The sequence below is a fragment of the Prionailurus bengalensis genome, chromosome E1 (assembly GCF_016509475.1).
Source record: "Prionailurus bengalensis isolate Pbe53 chromosome E1, Fcat_Pben_1.1_paternal_pri, whole genome shotgun sequence".
Taxonomy (NCBI): domain Eukaryota; kingdom Metazoa; phylum Chordata; class Mammalia; order Carnivora; family Felidae; genus Prionailurus; species Prionailurus bengalensis.
In genome coordinates, this window is record NC_057347.1 from 34,727,838 (window position 1) to 34,746,428 (window position 18,591).

The 18,591-nt window shown below is 53.9% G+C and overlaps 1 protein-coding gene across 1 annotated transcript in view; it reads right to left on the reverse strand.

Annotated features, from left to right (window-relative positions):
• ABCC3 (ATP binding cassette subfamily C member 3) overlaps positions 1-18,591 on the reverse strand; it is a 35,869-nt gene that overhangs the window by 4,348 nt on the left and 12,930 nt on the right. The window contains 15 exon segments of the mRNA XM_043582632.1: positions 1,925-2,132; positions 2,530-2,578; positions 2,663-2,690; positions 4,618-4,784; positions 5,348-5,506; positions 5,645-5,799; positions 8,688-8,793; positions 10,110-10,236; positions 10,395-10,594; positions 11,932-12,242; positions 12,532-12,743; positions 12,829-12,972; positions 13,150-13,264; positions 14,318-14,510; positions 14,804-14,971. Coding sequence (XP_043438567.1) covers positions 1,925-2,132; positions 2,530-2,578; positions 2,663-2,690; positions 4,618-4,784; positions 5,348-5,506; positions 5,645-5,799; positions 8,688-8,793; positions 10,110-10,236; positions 10,395-10,594; positions 11,932-12,242; positions 12,532-12,743; positions 12,829-12,972; positions 13,150-13,264; positions 14,318-14,510; positions 14,804-14,971 — 2,342 coding nt within the window.

Consider the following 18,591-nt stretch of genomic DNA (forward strand, 5'->3'; position numbering starts at 1 on the left):
CCGGGGTAAGGCAGGAGCGGAAAGGGCTCCCCTGAGCCCGGCGAGATGCTCCTGGATGGGAAGGGATGGGCCTCACTCTGTTCCCTTACCTACAGGGCTCCCGGAAACACGTCCTGGGAAGGAGTGTGTGCACATCTCTGCCTGGTCACTGCCCAAACGAGCCCGGGAGATGCCCCTCCTCCCTTCAGTGGTTTCTCACTGTTCCCTAGGGTAACGACTGCTTCCCCAGGGTCCTCAAAGTGCAGCAGAGTGGGGCCTGTCCCTCTCTCCTCCTCATCTTGCCTCCACTGCCCCCTTCCCCCTCTGCACTCCAGCCTCATGTGCCCTCCTACCTTTGCCTGAAATTTGTATCCGTACCCCATCTCCTCGCCCACTCCCCAACTCTTACTCATCCTGTAGGGCCTGGCTGGTGCTTCCTTTCCTTAGGAAAGATAGTGTCCTGGCTGCCCTGTGTGGATTGGCTTTCTCTTCCCTACATACACATACCCCTGCTTCCTTCCCGCAGGCTCTCCTTACACGTTTGATAGCAGGAGTATTTGATTAATTTCTGCCAGTCCCACTAGAATGAATGAACTCCCAACCTCCAAGGTTGGTTTGAGCCTTCTATCCTCAGGGCTACCAGTGACCGCCGTCTTCAGTTAGGCCTGAGAACAGATCCTCTCAGCCCACCCCTGTCCCTTGTCTGGACCCAAGGCCTGGCACCTCTGTCCTCTCTTCTCTCAGTGGGGGCCTGGATAGGGGTGGGGTAGGGATGGAACAGACAGACGGTAGCGTTGGGCATTCTCGGCTTGGTTCCCAAGCCCCTGGGGGCTGTGTGGGGACACTACTGAGGCAGGGACAAGGTCTGCCCATTGCCCTATCCATGGCATCCTCCCTACCTCCCCGGGCCTGGAGACGTTTATTTTGTGAATAAAGCCTTATTGATGTACTCCCACCACACTCCTTCGACACAGATTTATCTCAGCTTCCTCCTCTTCCTCCTTCTGAGCTCCCACATCTCCAAGGGGGCCAGTCTGCCAGGCCACTGCCACGTCACTTCCGTGAGGCTTCTGATCCCCCTGCCCCTGACCTTGTCCTCCAGCCACCACACCTTAACGTTGGACACAGTGAGGGAATAGGTCCCAGATTTTTCTTTTGGCTGAGTGGCTGCCTCCCCAGGGAAGGCATGAGATTCTCCAGGGCAAGGCCCTTGCCCTAATCCTTAGAGGAGGTTATGGTAAGAGGCTGGGGGAGAAACTAACACTTTCCAGGGTCGCCTGCATTTGAAACGCTTCATTTCGTTGACTCCTTACAACAACCCCAAGAGAGAGGTTCTGCACCTTGCCCAAGGTCACACAGCAGTCAGCAGCTGCTGGGGCTGGGGCTCAGCCCTCCGCTCTCTCACCACAGGGTGTCTGCTCCTGAGGGTCCAGGCTGTCAGGGTCCAGCCCTCTGAGGCAGGGACTCTAGCATCATGCACTTCTGTTAGCGGCTTCCCCACCTGTACACCCAGCTCGGATTGTGGGAGCGACGTACAAAGGGATGGCCAGGCAGGCCCTCTAAAGATGCAGGGTGCTCAGGGAGTGAGGGTTTTGTCATGAAGGACCCGGTTCCACCTCATAGCATTAACAGAAGGCGGCAGGGAGGCAGCGTGGGCACAATTCACGATGCCTAGGGAGCCCCAGTGTGCCCCTTCCCTGCATGTTGGTGACCTCAAAGTGTCCCGTATGTCTCAGAAAACATCACTGTGCCCACCGTGGGTAGATGACTCCACTCTGTCCTGCCCCTTACCTATAACTTGGGAAGCCCTGCTCTGTCCCTCATGCCCTAGACAATCCCATGAGCTCTCCCGTGTCCAGGTAATCTGCATGCCCCTTCCTGGTGACCTAGATAACCTCACCAGGTTCCCCCCACCGCCCCCCCGCGCTGGGTTCTGGCGCCCCACCTGGTATAGTCTATGATGGTGTCGAGCCAGTGTGGGATGGTCAGCACCGTGCAGTTCTCAAACTGGGTGCGGACGGTAGCCCGGATGAGGTCGTCAGTCTCCAGGTCCATGGCAGCCGTGGCCTCGTCTAAAACCAGGATGTGGCTCCTGCAGAGCCCGGCTCGGGCCAGGCACACGAGCTGGCGCTGGGAACGGGCAAGGCAGGCATCTCAAGCTGGGTGCCCCCACCTGCCCCCAGGCAGGACTCCCTGAACTGCTTCTGTCTGCATTCCTTCCCAAAGGCCCAGGACTGGCTTTCTGTCTAACTTCTCCCATTTCTGCCTCAGCCCAGTCCTCCTGGAACACGGAGTCATGGAGATCTGGATCCCACAGGGCTGATGAGGGGTCTGGGGTAGAGCAGTGCTCAACAACACTGTGAAATCCCGGTCTGTCTCTGGCACCCCCGGCTTCCTCCTTCTGTGTCTTTTTCCCTGTCCTCGCTCCTCAGCTAGTGCCATGATGCTTCTCTGCTTCGATCAGTCATTTACACTCTAGAAAGAACACACCTAAATGGCTCTTCCCGGATATTTGCACGCATTGTCATCTTGCCGAGCCTAATGTCACACAATCCAGACAGTCATCTCCCAGCCCCATGGGGGAATACAGGCCGGGGCTCTGTTGTGAGGACAAGAAGGGTCAGGGACACGGGGACTCCCAAGTCTGGTTACTGGGGAGGTGGAGGAGAGGTGGGGCGCATACCTTCAACCTCTTGCCTTGGAAGCCAGAGCTAGTGAACAAAGCGAGGCTGTGTTCCCAACCACAGAGGCTGCTATAACCCCACACCCAAGGACAAATACCTCAGCCTTTCCCAAAGGGGTGAGTCACCGCAGCCCAAGTGAAGGCCAGGCTCTCTCGCTGGCCCATTCCCGCAGCTAATGAAGGTTCTGGCATCAGAGTGAGCCTCCAGCTAGAACTCAGGGCTGATTTATGGTAGGACTGGCACAGGATGCAAGTTCTGCTTATTAAAGCGGCTACAAGCTCAGTGAGGGGGGGGAGCCGACCTGTCTCAGACCCTGGCAGACGGGGGGGGGGGGGGGGGGGATGGAGGGGAAGCTCCAGGAGAGGTGCTGACAGCAAGCAGAGGTAGGAAAATGGAGCAAAGCCAGCTCTGGGTGCAGGGTCTGGAAGCTTGTGCTTATCCACCGGCCACCCCAACACGGCTGCGTAAATGAAATCCCGTTGAAGGGCATATTCAGTCTCCCGGGACTAGCAGGGGAAGGGGGGGGCGGGGGGCAGGGCCATCCCACGCATGGCTGTGACACAGCGATGAAGGGTTTGGGGCAAAAGCCCTGGCTCCCCTGAGTCCCTGCCCCCCCTTCTTGCTAGCTGAGACGCTTTGGGCAATCATTTTATGCATTGGAGCCTCATTCCTGGCCCACAGGACTGCAGCAAAGATTAAACAAGATAGCGGATGCCAACGTTCTTTGAACGCTATTAAGTGCTGAGCAAATGTAAAGGTTTTTGTTTTTGTTTTTGAGGTCTGGAGAGAGTCCATGGGTGTGGACCCAGCAGACTAATACGAAGAAGAATAAAATAGCTAAATATCTCAGGAGTGTATCCAGGCTAAGTGCTTTCTATTTCATCCCAATGACCTCAAGACTGCTCTGTCCAAACGATAGCCACTGGCCACGTGTGGCTATGGAGCACTTGAAATGCGGCTGGTCTAAATTGGGATGTACCGTAAAGGTAAAAGTCCACACGGGGGGGGGGGGGGGGGTTCAAACTTAGTATGAAAAAAATGTAAAATATCCCTAATAATTTTTATATCAATTACTTGTTGAAATGGCAACATTTTAGATAGACGGGGATAAATGAAGTACACTTTTCAAACGTATTCCATCTATTTCTTTTCTTTTCTACCTGCTCCTTTTTCTTTTTTAATTGTGGCTACTGGAAAAAAATTTAATTACACATACGTGGCTCACATTATATTTTTTAGTGGGCAGCACGGTGCAAAAAGGTATGGGACTGCTATTATCCCCATTTTAAAGGGAAGGAAGAGGTATAACAGAGAGGTTAAGCAACCTGCCCCCAAATCACACAGCTAACACAGGTGTGGGAATCAATCGCAAGCCTTTAGACTTAGTAAGAAGTGACTCCCGGCCCTCCCTGCTGCACAGCCCGGGGGCTGCGGATACAACACTGGGGTGGTAAGAAAGCACAGAAGGGCGTGGAGAGCTCACTTCGCTCACTCGGAAACTTCAGAAGGACTTGCAGAGCCATCTTGGGAAATATCTGTGAGCTACCTAATGCACTGTAGGTTTTGCTCTTACCTGATCCAAGGGCTCAGTACAGACCCCCACCCCAGGCCAAGCACAGCATTGACAACCTCGCAGGACAGGACTGACTATGGTTTTGGAATCTCCCGGTTCCAATCCCAGGCATGCCTTCCCCCAGCTAGGTGACTTTGGCTCCGCCTCAGTTTTCTCATCTGCAAAGAGGGACCATCGCCACCTCGGGAGCTTGTGTGAGGCGTCAGTGAGATCCCACAGAATATGTTGAATACGAAACAACAGCCCCGCCCCCCTCCCCCGAGCGCCCCCAGACTGAGACGGGAGTAGGGAGGGGGCTGTGGCCTGGACTCTGTGTCATTTGATACGAAGTCTTCTACCCCTCGGGTTGCTGTTTCCGACCCACCCAACCCCAGCCGTTACCTGAGATTCTCCCCTCCCTCGGAGCACTGGAAGTCCAGGCCCTCCGGCTGCAAGCCCACAAAGGTGTGCAGGTGGGAAAGCTCCAAGGCTCGCCATAGATCTGCCTCCGAGTAATACCCAAAGGGGTCCAGGTTCATACGTAGGGACGCGGAGAACAGGATGGGGTCCTGGCGACACAACAAGGTCTCGGAAGAGGGCCGTTCAGGCCCCCTCAGGAGCCATGGGTCCCGGGGCCAGAGAAAAAGAAAGGAATTTGGGGCAGCGTTTCCTATTCTGTCCCCAGCCCTCCAGGAGGGAGGCAAAGGGCAGATAAATGCCTGTGGGGAAGCGATAAACCCCAGCTTTGCCAGTCAAAGTTGTCCACCAAAGCAGACAGAGGAACCGCTAATCTGACTCCAAAATGTCCAGTCAGCAGAAAAAAACACCCCAGAGGAGTTAGAAAAAGTGAAATGCAATTCCGAGTGGGGAAACAGGCAGACCAGGACAGAGCGTCTCAGGGGGATGGGGTACTTGAAGGGTCCTGCGATCCTGGTCTCAACTGGTAGCCCAGGTGGCCGGAGGGCAGCATCTGATGGGGCCAGGATAGTCTGACCCCTTTCAGATCCATGACAGGTGGCTGCTCAGACGGAGGTCCGGGGCCTGGACCTCAAGCTACAAAGCAGGGTGGGGCCTTCCCCCCCCCCCAACCCCCAGGGCTGCTCAGTGCGGCCAGTCCGTGGCAGGCTTGTACCTGGGGGATGACGGTCAGCTGAGGACGCAGGTCGTGGAGTCCCATATCTGCCACGTTGAGGCCGTCGATGCGGATTTCACCTTCCGCGGCCTCCAGGATGCGGAACGGGCAGAGGGTCATGGACGATTTGCCGGCCCCGGTGCAGCCCACGATCCCCACCTGGAGGGAGTAAGGGGGGCTTTCAGGGGGCGGGAGGAGTCAGCGGGCATCTCCAGGGCCGCCAGGCTTCTGGGCTGCGGCACCTGCTCTCCCAAACGCTGTGGCCGCGTCCCCGGCACAAACCCACCCCTCGCGTACCTTCTCGCCACCGTGCATGCGCAGACTCAGGTTCCTCAGCACCAGCTCCAGGCCCGGCCGGTAGCGCACAGAGAAGTTCCAGAACTCCTGGCCCAGCGGGGAGGATGGGTCTGCGTCAGGGTGGCTCCTCTTCCGCAGCCGGGCCCTCTCCCACTCTCTCCTCGGAGACTGAGCTCCTCTCCCTGCCTGCCCTGGCTCCCTGAGTGGCCACTCTGTGACTGCTACCGGGGTCACAAGTCACAAGGTACCACGCAATGGAGGGGCACACCATCAACAAATAAGCACATCTGCGTAATGTAGCAAAGTGCCGAGTGCTGAGAAGTGCTTGGTGTTGTAGTTGTAGAAGTACAGGGTGGTCACGGAAGGCTTCCTGGAGGAGGTGATACTCAAATAAAGACCCAAAGCAGGGTGGGGGAGGTGACAAGCCAAGTAAATATCTGGGGTAAGGGCATGCCAGGCAGAGGGCACAGAAAGCGTGAATACCTCCCCAGATGTGTTCTGGAGCCTAGTGACAAAGTGAGAGGTAAGAGACAGATAGTGGGTGGCCCCCTCATGAAGGGCTTTGCAGGCCATTTTAAGAACCATGGTTTTGTTTTTTTTTCACTCCAAGATGCAGAGCCATCAGGGGCCATGTGCAGAGCAATAGCACGATTTGATGTGTTTTTAAAGGATCCCTCTGGCTGCTATGAGGGGAAGGAGAGGGGATGATGGAAAACAGGGAAGCTAGTTAGGAAGTTCTTAAAATAAATTGGGCATAAGATGATGGTGGCTTTGAGACAGGACCAGCAACAACTTGGGAGGCTCAGTGCAAAATGCAAATGTGGGGTCTCTTGTTCGACAGTTATTAAGAATGTCCACGTGGTGACAGCACAGAGCATTAAAGCAGATGTAAGACCCTTCCTTCTAAGCGCGGGGACCCGTGTGACTCTGCAGGTCACGTAAAGCCACCCTGCTTTCAGACAGGAGAAGCCAGACTGTCACCGGTCAAAAAGCAAAGCAGCCAGTATAGACCATTCTCTCGAGGAGTTGTCAAAAGATTGGGCAACAGGGTTGGGGGCAAAGATTTTTAGGCTATGGAGACAGATCGTGTCTATGGACAGGGGGAAATGGGAACGTTAGACATAAAGAGGGAGAATTTAAAGATCCCTGCCAGCAGAGGATTGAGGGGGGTGATAGGAGATGTCTGGGGAAGGCAGGGGGGAGGCCGGGGGGGGCCACGGGGGCAAGAGAGGCCAGGCTGGGAGGAACAGGTGGGGTGGGGGCTCAAAGGAGACTGACAGGGCAAGAGCTTGGGTCACAGACGCTATGAGGGAGGGCCTTCCAGGAAGGAGGCAGGGGTCATTTTGTCTGAACGTCACTGAGAGATTGAATTAGATGAGAACAAGAAAGTGTCCCCTAGGTTTGGAACCAGGCGGGTCATTGGTGGAGTGACAGGGCCAGAAACCAGACCGCGGGAGGCAGATGTGTTACAGGGTGACGGGGTTCCCCACTTCCCCGTGTGTGCTTTAAACAAGCTTCGTGACAAAGGAGAGCAGAGAGACGGGGCCGTGAGATATAAGGGGGAGGGGAGGTGGGTGTATGTGTGCAGGACGGATGCTATGATAGCTCATGTTTGCCAGTGAATTGGAATCATCCAACAGAGGGAGCAGGCTGTAGGAAGCAGAGGGTGTAATGAGGGTGGTGAAGTCTGCAGGGGTGGACTTTGGTAGCAGGAGGGACACTTCCTGCTAAAAGAGGAAGGAAGAGGGGCGCCTGGGTGGCGCAGTCGGTTAAGCGTCCGACTTCAGCCAGGTCACGATCTCGCGGTCCGTGAGTTCGAGCCCCGCGTCGGGCTCTGGGCTGATGGCTCAGAGCCTGGAGCCTGTTTCAGATTCTGTGTCTCCCTCTGTCTCTGCCCCTCCCCCGTTCATGCTCTGTCTCTCTCTGTCCCCCCAAAAAATAAATAAACGTTGAAAAAAAAATAAATAAAAGAGGAAGGAAGAGGTGAAGGGACCACAGGCAGTTGGAAAGTCTGGAGGCGAGAAGGTCGAGGGAGTTCACATCTCCTACCCTATTTTTCTCACGGGCAAGTAAGTCACACAAGGTCCATGGCTGAGCAAAGGGGAGGAAATATGGGGGTTTGAGGAAAGAAGGTTCAAATGGCTCTTTCTGGAAGTGGGATCACATGCTTTTGGGGGAAGCAAAATAGAAATACCCAGCAGTGATGTGTGGTCACAAACTGGAAGTAAAATCAGTGATTTTCTCCAGCGATGTCTTAGCTGCTGAGTGTCAGCATGTAGAAGGTAGACAGAGGGGCCCGGCTGGGGAGGGGTTTTGTAGGCGAGGACCACTGACAGAAAGGAGGGCAAGGGAGTCGGGAGCATTGGCACCGGTGGAGCACAGAACCCAGGCTAGATGACCTGGGGGACAGAGGGACAAAGGTAGGCCACAGGGTTGGGGGTCCTAACGACGACAAAGTTCTGGGACAGCAGAGGGTTTGGGGCACATGAGCTGGGCGGACTGGGAAGGGTGGTTTAAAGCTTGACTTGAGATCTCAGAGATGCTGCAGCTGCTGGGTGTGAAGAGGTCTGGGGTGTGACCACAGGAAGAAGTAAGTGGAGAAGAGTCTGCATCTCCCCGCCGCCATTAGGGGACAACTCCCTTTCCCCAACAAAGGCCATGCTGCCCCACCCCTGCTCCTTCCACCGGCTAATCTCTGGCTGGAGTCCTGACCCTCCTGAATACCCCAGCTGAATGACCTTCCTCTTGTCCGCCCTCTTTGGGTGCATCACTCCAGGGCTCTTATCAGAGCCCTGTCTTCCCTCTCCCACAACATCAGAATCTGCTTGAAGAGAGACCCACCATGCTCAACTCTGGACCCTCTTCACCTCCTAGCATAGACCTCTGGCTGATGCTCGATAAGGGTTGAGTGGATGAATGAATGAATGAATGAATGAAGAATCCCCCAAATGAAGAGCTGGTCTTGGGATGTAGGGACGATGGGCCACCAAGCACCCTTCCCCAGCTATTCCAGAATCGCCCTGCCCAAGGCTCATCCTAGTACCCACCTCAGTCTCTATCTTGGAGTACTCCTTGACTCTCTCCACAGCCACGATGTTAGACTCCAAGTCTGACATCATTTGGATCATCCACGTCAGACTAATTGTTATCTGGCCAAAGGGACTGGGTCATGGATACGGTGATCTCCCCTCCCCCCAACAGCTATGGGAGGAGTTCCGACTCCCTGATTATGCTCCTTGCCTCTACGCCCCAGGTGGGCCTGGGCAAGCCCATAGGTGTGCCACCTGGGGCTCTATCACACCTGTATCTCAGGCAGTGACCTTGCAGACTTAACCAAGGACTACCTAGCCCAATGTTTCTCAAACTTTAATGTGTGTAAGGAAGGTTCCCCAGAGAATCTTGTTAAAACGTTGCTTATGATTCAGTAGGTCTGTGGTGGGACTTGAGATTTTGTATTTTTTAAATTTTATTTTGAGAGAGAGAGAGACAGAGAGAGAGAGAGAGAGAATCCCAAGCAGGCTCTGTGCTGTCAGCACAGAGCCCGTCATGGGGCTCGATCTCCCAGTTCATGAGATCGTGACCTGAGCTGAAACCAAGAGTCAGATGGTGATGTTGATGTAACCGGTCCCTGGACCACACTGCGTGCCAAGGAGTCTTGATAGGCATGCAGAATCCTGAGCCCCACCCTGGGCCTGCTGTATCAGAACCCACATTCCAGGTGATTCATAACACAGGAAAGCTTGAGAAGACTCATTTGTCTCCATTGTCCTTTGTTTACCAAAACATTCAAGGCTTGAGCCCTCTGAGGCATTGAAAATGTGATCTAAGTCACAAAAATGCCATTTGCAGTCATTTAAGATTTTATTTTTTAAGTGATCTCTACACCCAACGTGGGGCTTGAACTCACGACCCCGAGATCAAGAGTCGCACGTTCCACCGACTGAGCCAGCCAGGCGCCCCACCATTTGTAGTTATTTAAGCCTTTGATAACACAGGCTGATGTCAGGTGACCAGCCCACCCTCTACTCCGGGCTCCAGTCACCTTCTCTGTGTACATTCTCTGCAGGCCTGTGAAATGAGGTATATTCCAGCCCTCTGCTTCCCTGCCCCAGGACTGCTGTCAGGGTTGTTGACCTTCTAAATCTCATGCACAGGCCGGACAAGTTCTGTCTGTCCTTTGGCGCCAAGATAATTTCTCCAACGCCAACACCCAAGGTAGAGAATCTCCTCCGGGGTCTTCCCACATTTGTTCCTTCCTCCACAAAGACCTGTTCACCCGGCATTACAATCCCCTGTTGGTTGAGAGTGTCTCTCCATGCCTGACTGTGGGCTCACGGTCCTGGTGAGCAGAACCCGTGGCTGGTCCCCATACTGGGCAGAGCGAAAGCTCGGGAGATGCTTGTGACACCTGTGTTGTCTCTACCCCAGTTGTGGCCCCCGCCCCGGGACCCGGACCCCTGCATACCTGTAGGGCGTCAGACACAGAAAGGCCCATCAGCCCCGGACTCGGGCTGTTTCCTCCAATCACAGCAAAGAGTGCAGCAAAGAACACAACACAGTTCCCCACGGACTCCACGTGGACCCACAGCCACCTGTGGGAACAAGACAAGGAGGAAGTGGGGCAGGTACAGGAAGGGGGCAGTTTCCTGTGTAGGGGGGAGAGCCGGAACCCAGAACTCCAGGGTCTGTCCTGCAGAGACCCTGGTGGGAACTCTTGGAGGAACAGGGGGTGAGGGAAGAGGCTTGTGACCTGTTGGAGGCAACGTAGGGGTAGGAGCGCCTCATGTTGGTGTCCACCTTAGCGTCACTGATGGCCTTGAAGTCCTGGCTGCGGCCATAGGCCCGAATGACGCTGGTGCCAGTCACCGTCTCTGAAAAGTGGGAGTATATGGGCGAGCGGCTGACGGAGTCCAGCCGCTTCAGGTGCCGTGACGTAGCCACATAGAAGCGCTGGCAGAGGACAGAGAAAGAGCTTGGGGTCAGCACCGTAGGACCCCTGACTCAGTCCGGGATGCCCTCTGAACCCATGTGGGCCTTCTTCCAGCCAGCCCCCTTACCCATAAGACTTGGCTCCCTTTCCCTACCTGATGTGGCTCCATGAACGCATTCCACCCTTTCCCTTTGGTCGGCTCTGCTCAATCTTCCAGGCCACTTCCTCCACGAAGCCCTTCCTGAATCCCTCTCAGCTCCTGACCCCCTGGCCCCCCGTAGGGGCCTGGATTGCAGTACGGACCTTGCGTGGCCTCCTAAATCAGTGAACGTGCCTGTCTCCACTGAGGGGTCCCAGCAAAGTGCTCACACAGAATATCACAAGATTTGCAAAAATAAGATCATTTTGTATTCTTTTGCGTAAAGAGCTTTTCCCCACCCCAACTCCAGTTTTCTAAAACTTCAGCCCCACAAAAACATGTTTCTGCCTCCAGTTTCCATCCTGTGGGCCCCAAGATGGCCAGGGCCTTACAGGATGGGTATCTGAGAGTCTCCTGTCCCTGCACAGAACACAGCCCAGATCAGGGACTCCCCACAAGGGCCTGAGCTTCCAGCCACCTTGTTGTGGGTTACCTTCATCAACTGATTAAACTCATGGAAGGACAGGGGCTCAGAAACGCAAAGGACTTCTACAATCAGCTGTAACTGAATGTTACCAAATCATCTACGTTAAACACATATATGCACATATATGTTTAGATATGTCTAAAAGAAGGGAAGGATAATGTGTCTCGCACGGTTAACAATATTTTATTTAAAAATAGGCAGCGGCGGGGCGGGGTGGGGGCGTCGCCTGGGTGGCTCAGCCTAATAAGCGTTCTATTCTTGATTTCAGCTCAGGTCGTGATCTCACGGTTCGTGAGTTCGAGCCCTGAATCGGGCTCCACCCTCCCTGACAGTGTGAGGCCTGCTTGGGATACTCTCTCTCCCTCTCTCTCTGCCTCTCCCCTGCTCGCTCTCCCTGTCTCAAAACTTCCGAAGAAAAAATAGGCAGCAGGAAGCAGTTTCAGGGTCAGTCACAATTTACAAGGATTTCATTTTACCCTAACAACAACCCTATGAGGTAGGTTCCAGGATTCTATTTTACAGGCGAGGAAAATGAATTTCAAAGAAGTAAAGTAACCGACTACAGTCCCTAACCAAATCCAACTGCAAGGTCCGTGGGTCCCAACCCCGGTGGCCAGTCCATACGAGAGCCCCGCCCACACCAGCGCCCCGCCCACAGAGAGCCCCGCCCACACCACCGCCTCCGGAGAGCCACGCCCACACAAAACCACGCCCCCTCGCTGGCTGCGGACCTGCAACGTGATGTGCAGGACAGCCAGAGGCAGGGTGACCACAGTGAAGAGCGGCGTGCTGGCTGTGGTGACCACGAAGGCGGAGATGGAGTTGTGGAAGGAATTCAGCGGCATGAGGATGGTGGGGGCCAGAACCTCATCGATGACGTAGATGTCCTTAGAGAACCAGTTGAGGATCCGGCCTGAGGGCGTCGTATGAAAGGAGGACTGTGGCGAGCGCATCCTGTTGTGCAGCAGCACCCGGTGAAGCGAGCGTGCAGCCTGGACACTCCCCACCATCAGCGTGATGGCTGATACCATCACCAGGAGCCCTGCTGGAGGAGGCGGAGGGGTGCTTATTCACTGGCCAGGTGGCGGGCACGCAGGGCAAGGTTAGGAGGTAGGGGGTGGCCACGGTGGCTGGCAGGCTCAGAGACAGAGCACTGCTGGGATGAGCTGGAGAGGCCCAGAGGCAGGTGGACTGCTAGGGTGGATTAGGGAGGCACTGGGGCCAGGCAATGGCTGGGATGATGGAAGAAAACACAGAGTCAAGGGCATCGTTTGAGGGATCCGGCACCCCCGACGTGAGGAAAATACCTCCGGCTGTCTCTGCACGCTCACCTTGCAGAACACTCAAGGCAGCATAGACACCCAGCCTCACGTAGGTGTTATTCCGTCGGCCATCCACCATAGCCTCATCGCTCCAGGCACTGAGCCACACGCTGGCCCCGATGGCAGCCGCACTATGACCCAGGTACAGAAGACAGATGGCCACTATGGTATAGAGCCCCATGCCCTTGGCATAATCCCAGAACACACTCAGCTTCACCTGCAGGCCATGGCGGTCAAGGACAGAGGACTCTCGTGAGCCCCGGGACTGCTGGGGGCCTGCCCGCCCTATCCGGCCTTCCTCTCCAGCCAATCTCCACCTTCTCCTCTTGGATCAGTGCCCTGCTCGCCTTCACCTCTGCTGCCTGCACTACCTTCTCTGTTGAACCTGGGCGTCTCTGGGGCACAGGCCGGCCCTGGCCCTCGCCTTCCGAGGACATGACACTCAGCTGTCTGGTGAAGGCAGCTGGTCAGGCCCAGAGAGGCGATCTCCAACAAACCCACAGGACAGAGCCCCAGGGGATTCAGGCTGTAGCCGGAGGCCCAGGTGTGGCCGTCAGGGAGAGAACGCCCACCTGTGCCCCACCTGGCCGGGCATAGGGAGGGCGCTGAGAGCTCTCAGGAGCTCACCTCATAAACTGCCTCTGGACCTCATACATGACTGGCTCGTTATCCGTCAGGCCTGTGTGATTGCTCAGCGTGTCCTCAATCAGCAGCACCTCCTCCTCGTCTGTGTCCTCCAAGGCTGCAGCAGGGTGGGAGAAAGGAGAAGCGGCTGGCTAGCTCGCCCTGCAAGCCACTAGTGCTCCCCGATCCCCACGCCAGAGAAGAGACCCGAGTGGACCAGCATGAGAGAACACGAGAAGCACGAGAGAACACGGAAGGGCAGCCAAGAACAAGAACGGAAGTAAACGATCAGTTTTGGGCTGGGGGAGGGGGAGGGAAAGGCAGCAAGAAAGACTTAGGTTAGATATGGAGAAAAACTTCCCTGCAGGGGCTATGGAGAAGGGGCCTCAAATATAAGGGTCGGGGGCTTGGGCTCTGGAGGCAGACTGGCTGAGCTTAAATGTCACTTCCTCCCTGCCTGACTTTAGGCAGGCAAGCAAAATGGGGATAATAATAGTACCCACTTGATCGTGTCATTGTGACTGGGAGGATTAAAGGGAAGATATGTGTGTCAAGTGCTTAGCAAGGGGCCCAGCACTTAGTAAATGTTCAAGTCATGTTAGCTGTCTATACAGCAGTAGGCAAGAAAACTCAGGAAAAGATCTGTGGGCCAGCCCAGGGTTTGGCGTTGGGGAGCCAGGACTGGACAACAAAGGGGGTGGGGGGTTTCTGGGCTCAGAGACTTCAAAACGCTCCACGAGGACTGGGAATTTTCCATTTGGCCACGGCCATCTCTCAGTGCCGAGAGTAGTGCCAGGACCTAGTAATTACTCAGTCCATCTTTGCTGGTAACTAACTGACTTCTCCAAGCACTTGCAGATTTATCGAATGACTTCTCTGTGAGATAGCCTTGACATTCAGGCTGGGCCCGGGCCCTTATGCCCTTCAGACACAAGGGAAAAGTAGGGCTCTGAGGCCTGAGCTGCTGATAAGGTCACACAGGCAAGAGAAGGGAGAGGCACTTGACTACGTCCAGTTCGCTTTCCCTCTTGGTGACGTCTGATTGTCACGCAGATGGTCGAAGTTCCTCGGAACCTCCCTTGTGTGACACTGGGCCCATCCAGCGACAGACACCCCAAGACAGGGGAGATGCCGGGAGGGCACAGGAATGTGGAGGGTCAGGGATGGTTACCGGTCCTGCTGCCTTCCTTCAGGTTCTTCTCGGGCTTGTCAGGTGCGTAGTTGCAGAGGAAGTTGGCAAAGGAGCCGCTGTGCTGCAGCAGGGCTGGGTAGGGGCCCGCCTCAGACACCTGCCCGTCAGCCAGCACTATGATGAAATCCATCTGGGGCAGGAAGTTGATGCTGTGTGTCACCAGCACCCGTGTCTGGGGAGAAGACAGCAGGCCATCATTTCCACTGACCTCAGCACACACACCCCTGGCGTCGGCACAGGGGTGAAAGTCATCTCACACCCCTCACCCCAGGCTCACTGCAGCCGGCTCGGTGCCCCTGGGGTGTGTCCCCCCTCCCCGGGCTTCCCCTGCCACCCAACAGACCTTCCTGCTTCTCAGGCCTCCCATATCTCCAGGTCTCCTCCAAACCCCTTGGCCTCCCACTGCTTCTCTCCTAAGGCCCTAGATCTCTCCGTGCTTCCCCCACAACGTCCTGGAGGCCTCACGTTGCCTGCCAGCACGCCTTCGGGCCCTATGACTTGGTCAAAGAGATACTTGGCCACATGGGAGTCCACAGCTGACAGTGGGTCATCCAACATAAAAAGGTCAGCTTCCTTGTAAACAGCTCGGGCCAGACTCACCCGCTGTCGCTGGCCCCCAGACAGGTGAATGCCCTGGATGGAGGAGAGAGGTGGGAGGTGTGTACTGGGGAGAAGAGAGTCAGACGGGCACAAGGGGACAAGGGCCCTGTCACCATCATTCAACAAAGCAGACCTCTCAATTCTCATTTGATATGCCTGGTCTTGTCCCTGCGAAGCTCTGAGGCCATAGGAGAAGAGGTGGTGGCCCTCAAGCATCCCCCCAGGGCAGGTGAGGACATCTGCTCCCTCTGCTTCACCACCCTGCCCAGCTGGTTTCCCTGGCTGCTGCCTGTATACTCTGAAAGGCTGGAAATCCCCCAGGAGGTCCTTAATAGACCTTTTAATCTGCCATCGCCCATACAGTTTGCAGATGGCTTTCCTAACGGGGATCCCATTTGATCCTCCTATCAGTCCTTTCGGGGAGGTGTCATCAGCCCCACCTTCCAGATGAAGAAATTAGAGCCCAAGATGTTAATGACTTTGTCCAAGGTCCTGAACTCTCAAGAGCAGAAGCAAGAATGGAAACCCGGTTCCGGCCCCCAAATTCGTTAACCCTGGGATTGTCCAGGAGCCAGAGGAGAGGTAAGATCTCTCTTTAAACCCATGATGTGGAAACCGAGGCACATAGCAGCAGGGCTGGGCCCCGAAAGCAGACCCCAGAGGTGTGGTCTGCTTTCCCACCTCCAGCTTCCTTCATTCCCTCTGGAACAGGACCCAGCTTTTTCAGGTACCCTGAGAAATGGACCCAGAATGGGTTGGGGAGTGGCAAATGTGGGATGGGAGCTCGAGATGCGGGGAGAAGCAGGGGGTGGGCACACAGCTGAAGTGACTGAGGCATGTGAGCATGTCTGCATTCAACGAACCAGTCTTTTTTGAGTGCCTACTAAGTGCTGGGCACTAAATTAGGTTTGTGTGTGCGCAAGGTAAGTGCGGCTCCAGGAGAGATGGGAAGGAGGGGTTGCATCATAGATGAGGAGGTCTCCCTTGGCTTCCTATAATCTCAGACTCCCATCCCCACTGCCCGGCTCAGGTCCTCATTGCTTCCCCCAGACCACCATGAGAGCCTCTCACTGGTTCCTGTGCCTTTGGGCCCCTCACACTGCAGTCAGGGCAGCTTTACAAAATGCAGGTCATGTCCCTACTTAAAACCCTCCATGGACAAGGTGAACATCAAGATAAGTGATGATGGTAGGGGATTATAATCCATTGGGTCAAATAAGAATTCTTGAGCTCGTATTGATATAAAGAGATTCATAAGTAAAAAAGGGGAAGGAGGGGAAAGCTCTTTTTAATTTTTATATATATATTTTTTTATTTGAGAGAGAGACACAGACAGAGCACAGGCAGGGGAGGAACAGAGACAGAGGGGGACACAGAATCTGAAGCAGGCTCCGGGCTCTGAGCTGTCAGCACAGAGCCCAACGAGGGGCTCGAACTCACGGGCAGCGAGATCGTGACCTGAGCCGAAGTCGGACGCCTAACCGGCTGAGCCACCCAGGTGCCCTGGGAAGGCTCTTTTTTAGACTAGAATGGCAGCTAATAACCGTAGAAGGAATGGGGTTAGGGAATCACCATTTGGCAAACACGACAGCAAACGCTGACTCAGGCAAGAATCATCAGTGAACGTTGTAAATGAAATCACCGATGCAAGACACCACCTCAATCAAGCGATCAAAGTTAGCATTGTCAATAAGGTACGAACTGACATGTGTCTCCTGCTATGATGCACCAGTAAGGACATAATATTACTTCTTTGACACTTCCCCCCCAAACATACAATCTAACCCAATTGTGTTCAAATTGAGAGACATTCTACAAAATAGCCGGCCTGCAGTCTTCAAAACTGTCAAGGTCCTGAAAGACAAAGCCTGAGGAATTCTCCAGATTGACAGAGAATAAAGAAATGTGACCACTAACTACAGCTCGTGATCCTGGACTGGATCCTCGCCCAGGAAAGAAAACAGCTAAAAAAGACATTTACGGGGACAAGTGAGAACATGTGAATACAGACAGTAAATTAAATAATAGTCTCATATCAATTTCAAGTATCTTGATTTTGATAATTCAAGTTATGTTAGGGAATGTCTGTCTTGAGGGAATACATACCAAAATCGTCAGTGTGAAAAACCTCCCGAGCGGAAACTATAAAACTCTTAGAAGAAAGCATAGGAGGAAAGTTTCATCAGGTTTGGCGATGATTTTTTTTGGATCTGACACTAAAAGCACAGGCAGTAACAGTAAAACAAGATATATCGGATCACATTAAAATTGAAAACTTTTGCGCATCAAAGGACACGATCCACAGAGTGAAAAGGCAACTTTCAGAAGAGGAGAAAATATTTGCGACTCGTAAACCTGATAAGGGGTTAATATCCAGTCTACATAAGGAACTCCTGCACATCGACAACAGAAAGCCAAACAACTGGATTAAAAATGAGCAAAGGACTTGGGGCAGATGCCTGGGTGGCTCAGTCAGTTAAGCGTCTGACTTCGGCTCAGGTCATGATCTCATGGTGGGTGGGTCTGAGCCCCGCGTCGGGCTCTGTGCCGACAGCTCAGAGCCTGGAGCCTGCTTGGGATTCTGTGTCTCCCTCTCTCTCTGCCCCTCCCTTGCTTTGTCTCTGTCTCTCTCTCTCAAAAAAATAAACATTAAAAAAAATTTTTTTAATGAGCAAAGGACTTGAATAGCTAGTCCTCCAAAGAAAAATCTTCAAATGGCAAAAAACACAAGATGCTCAGCATCACTAATCACTAGGGAAACGCGAGTCCGAACCACAATGAAATACCATCTCGCAGCCATGAAAATGGCCGCTGTCAAAAACCAAACACCCGCTCCCCCCAAGAAAACGACAGCGTTGGCCAGGATGTGCGGAAGGTGAAATCCTCCTGCACGGTTAGTGGGAATATAAGAGGGTGCAGCCGTGACGGAGAACGGCATGGCATTTGCTCAAAAAATAGAATTACCTCGTGACTTAGCAATCCCACTTCTGGGTACATACTCAGAAGAATTGGAAGTAGGGTCTCGAAAAGATATTTGCATGCCCGTGTTCAGAGTAGTATTATTCACCATAGCTAACAGGTGGAAGCAATCCAAGTGTCCCCTGACAGGTGAATGGATAAGCAAAATGTGACCCATATGCATAATAAAATATTGACCTTAAAAAGGAAAGAGATTCTGACACATGTAACAACATGAATGAGCCTTGAGGATAGTATGCAAAGTGAAATAAGCCAGTCACACACACACACACACACACACACACACACAAAAGCAGGTATCATGCTGTAGGATTCCATTTATATGATGTACCTGGAGTAGTCAACTTCCTAGGGACAGGAAGTAGAATGACAGTTGCCAGGGGCTGAGGGGAGCGGGGTGCATGGGGAATTGTGTACATGGGCACAGGGCAAGATGAAAAGAGGTTTGCACTTGGCTATACGACAATGTGAATATACTTACGGCGACTGACCTGCACAATTAAAAATGGCTAAGATGGTACATTTTATGGTGTGTAAATTTGGCAACAATTAAAAGTAAATGAATCTTAAAAATTTCACTGGTGCCCTGTGGTTTTTAGGGTATAGGCCAAAACCTTCACTAAGGTTTTTGAGGTTCTGCCTTGCCCTGTACCCTCCCCACCTCTTCCAAACCT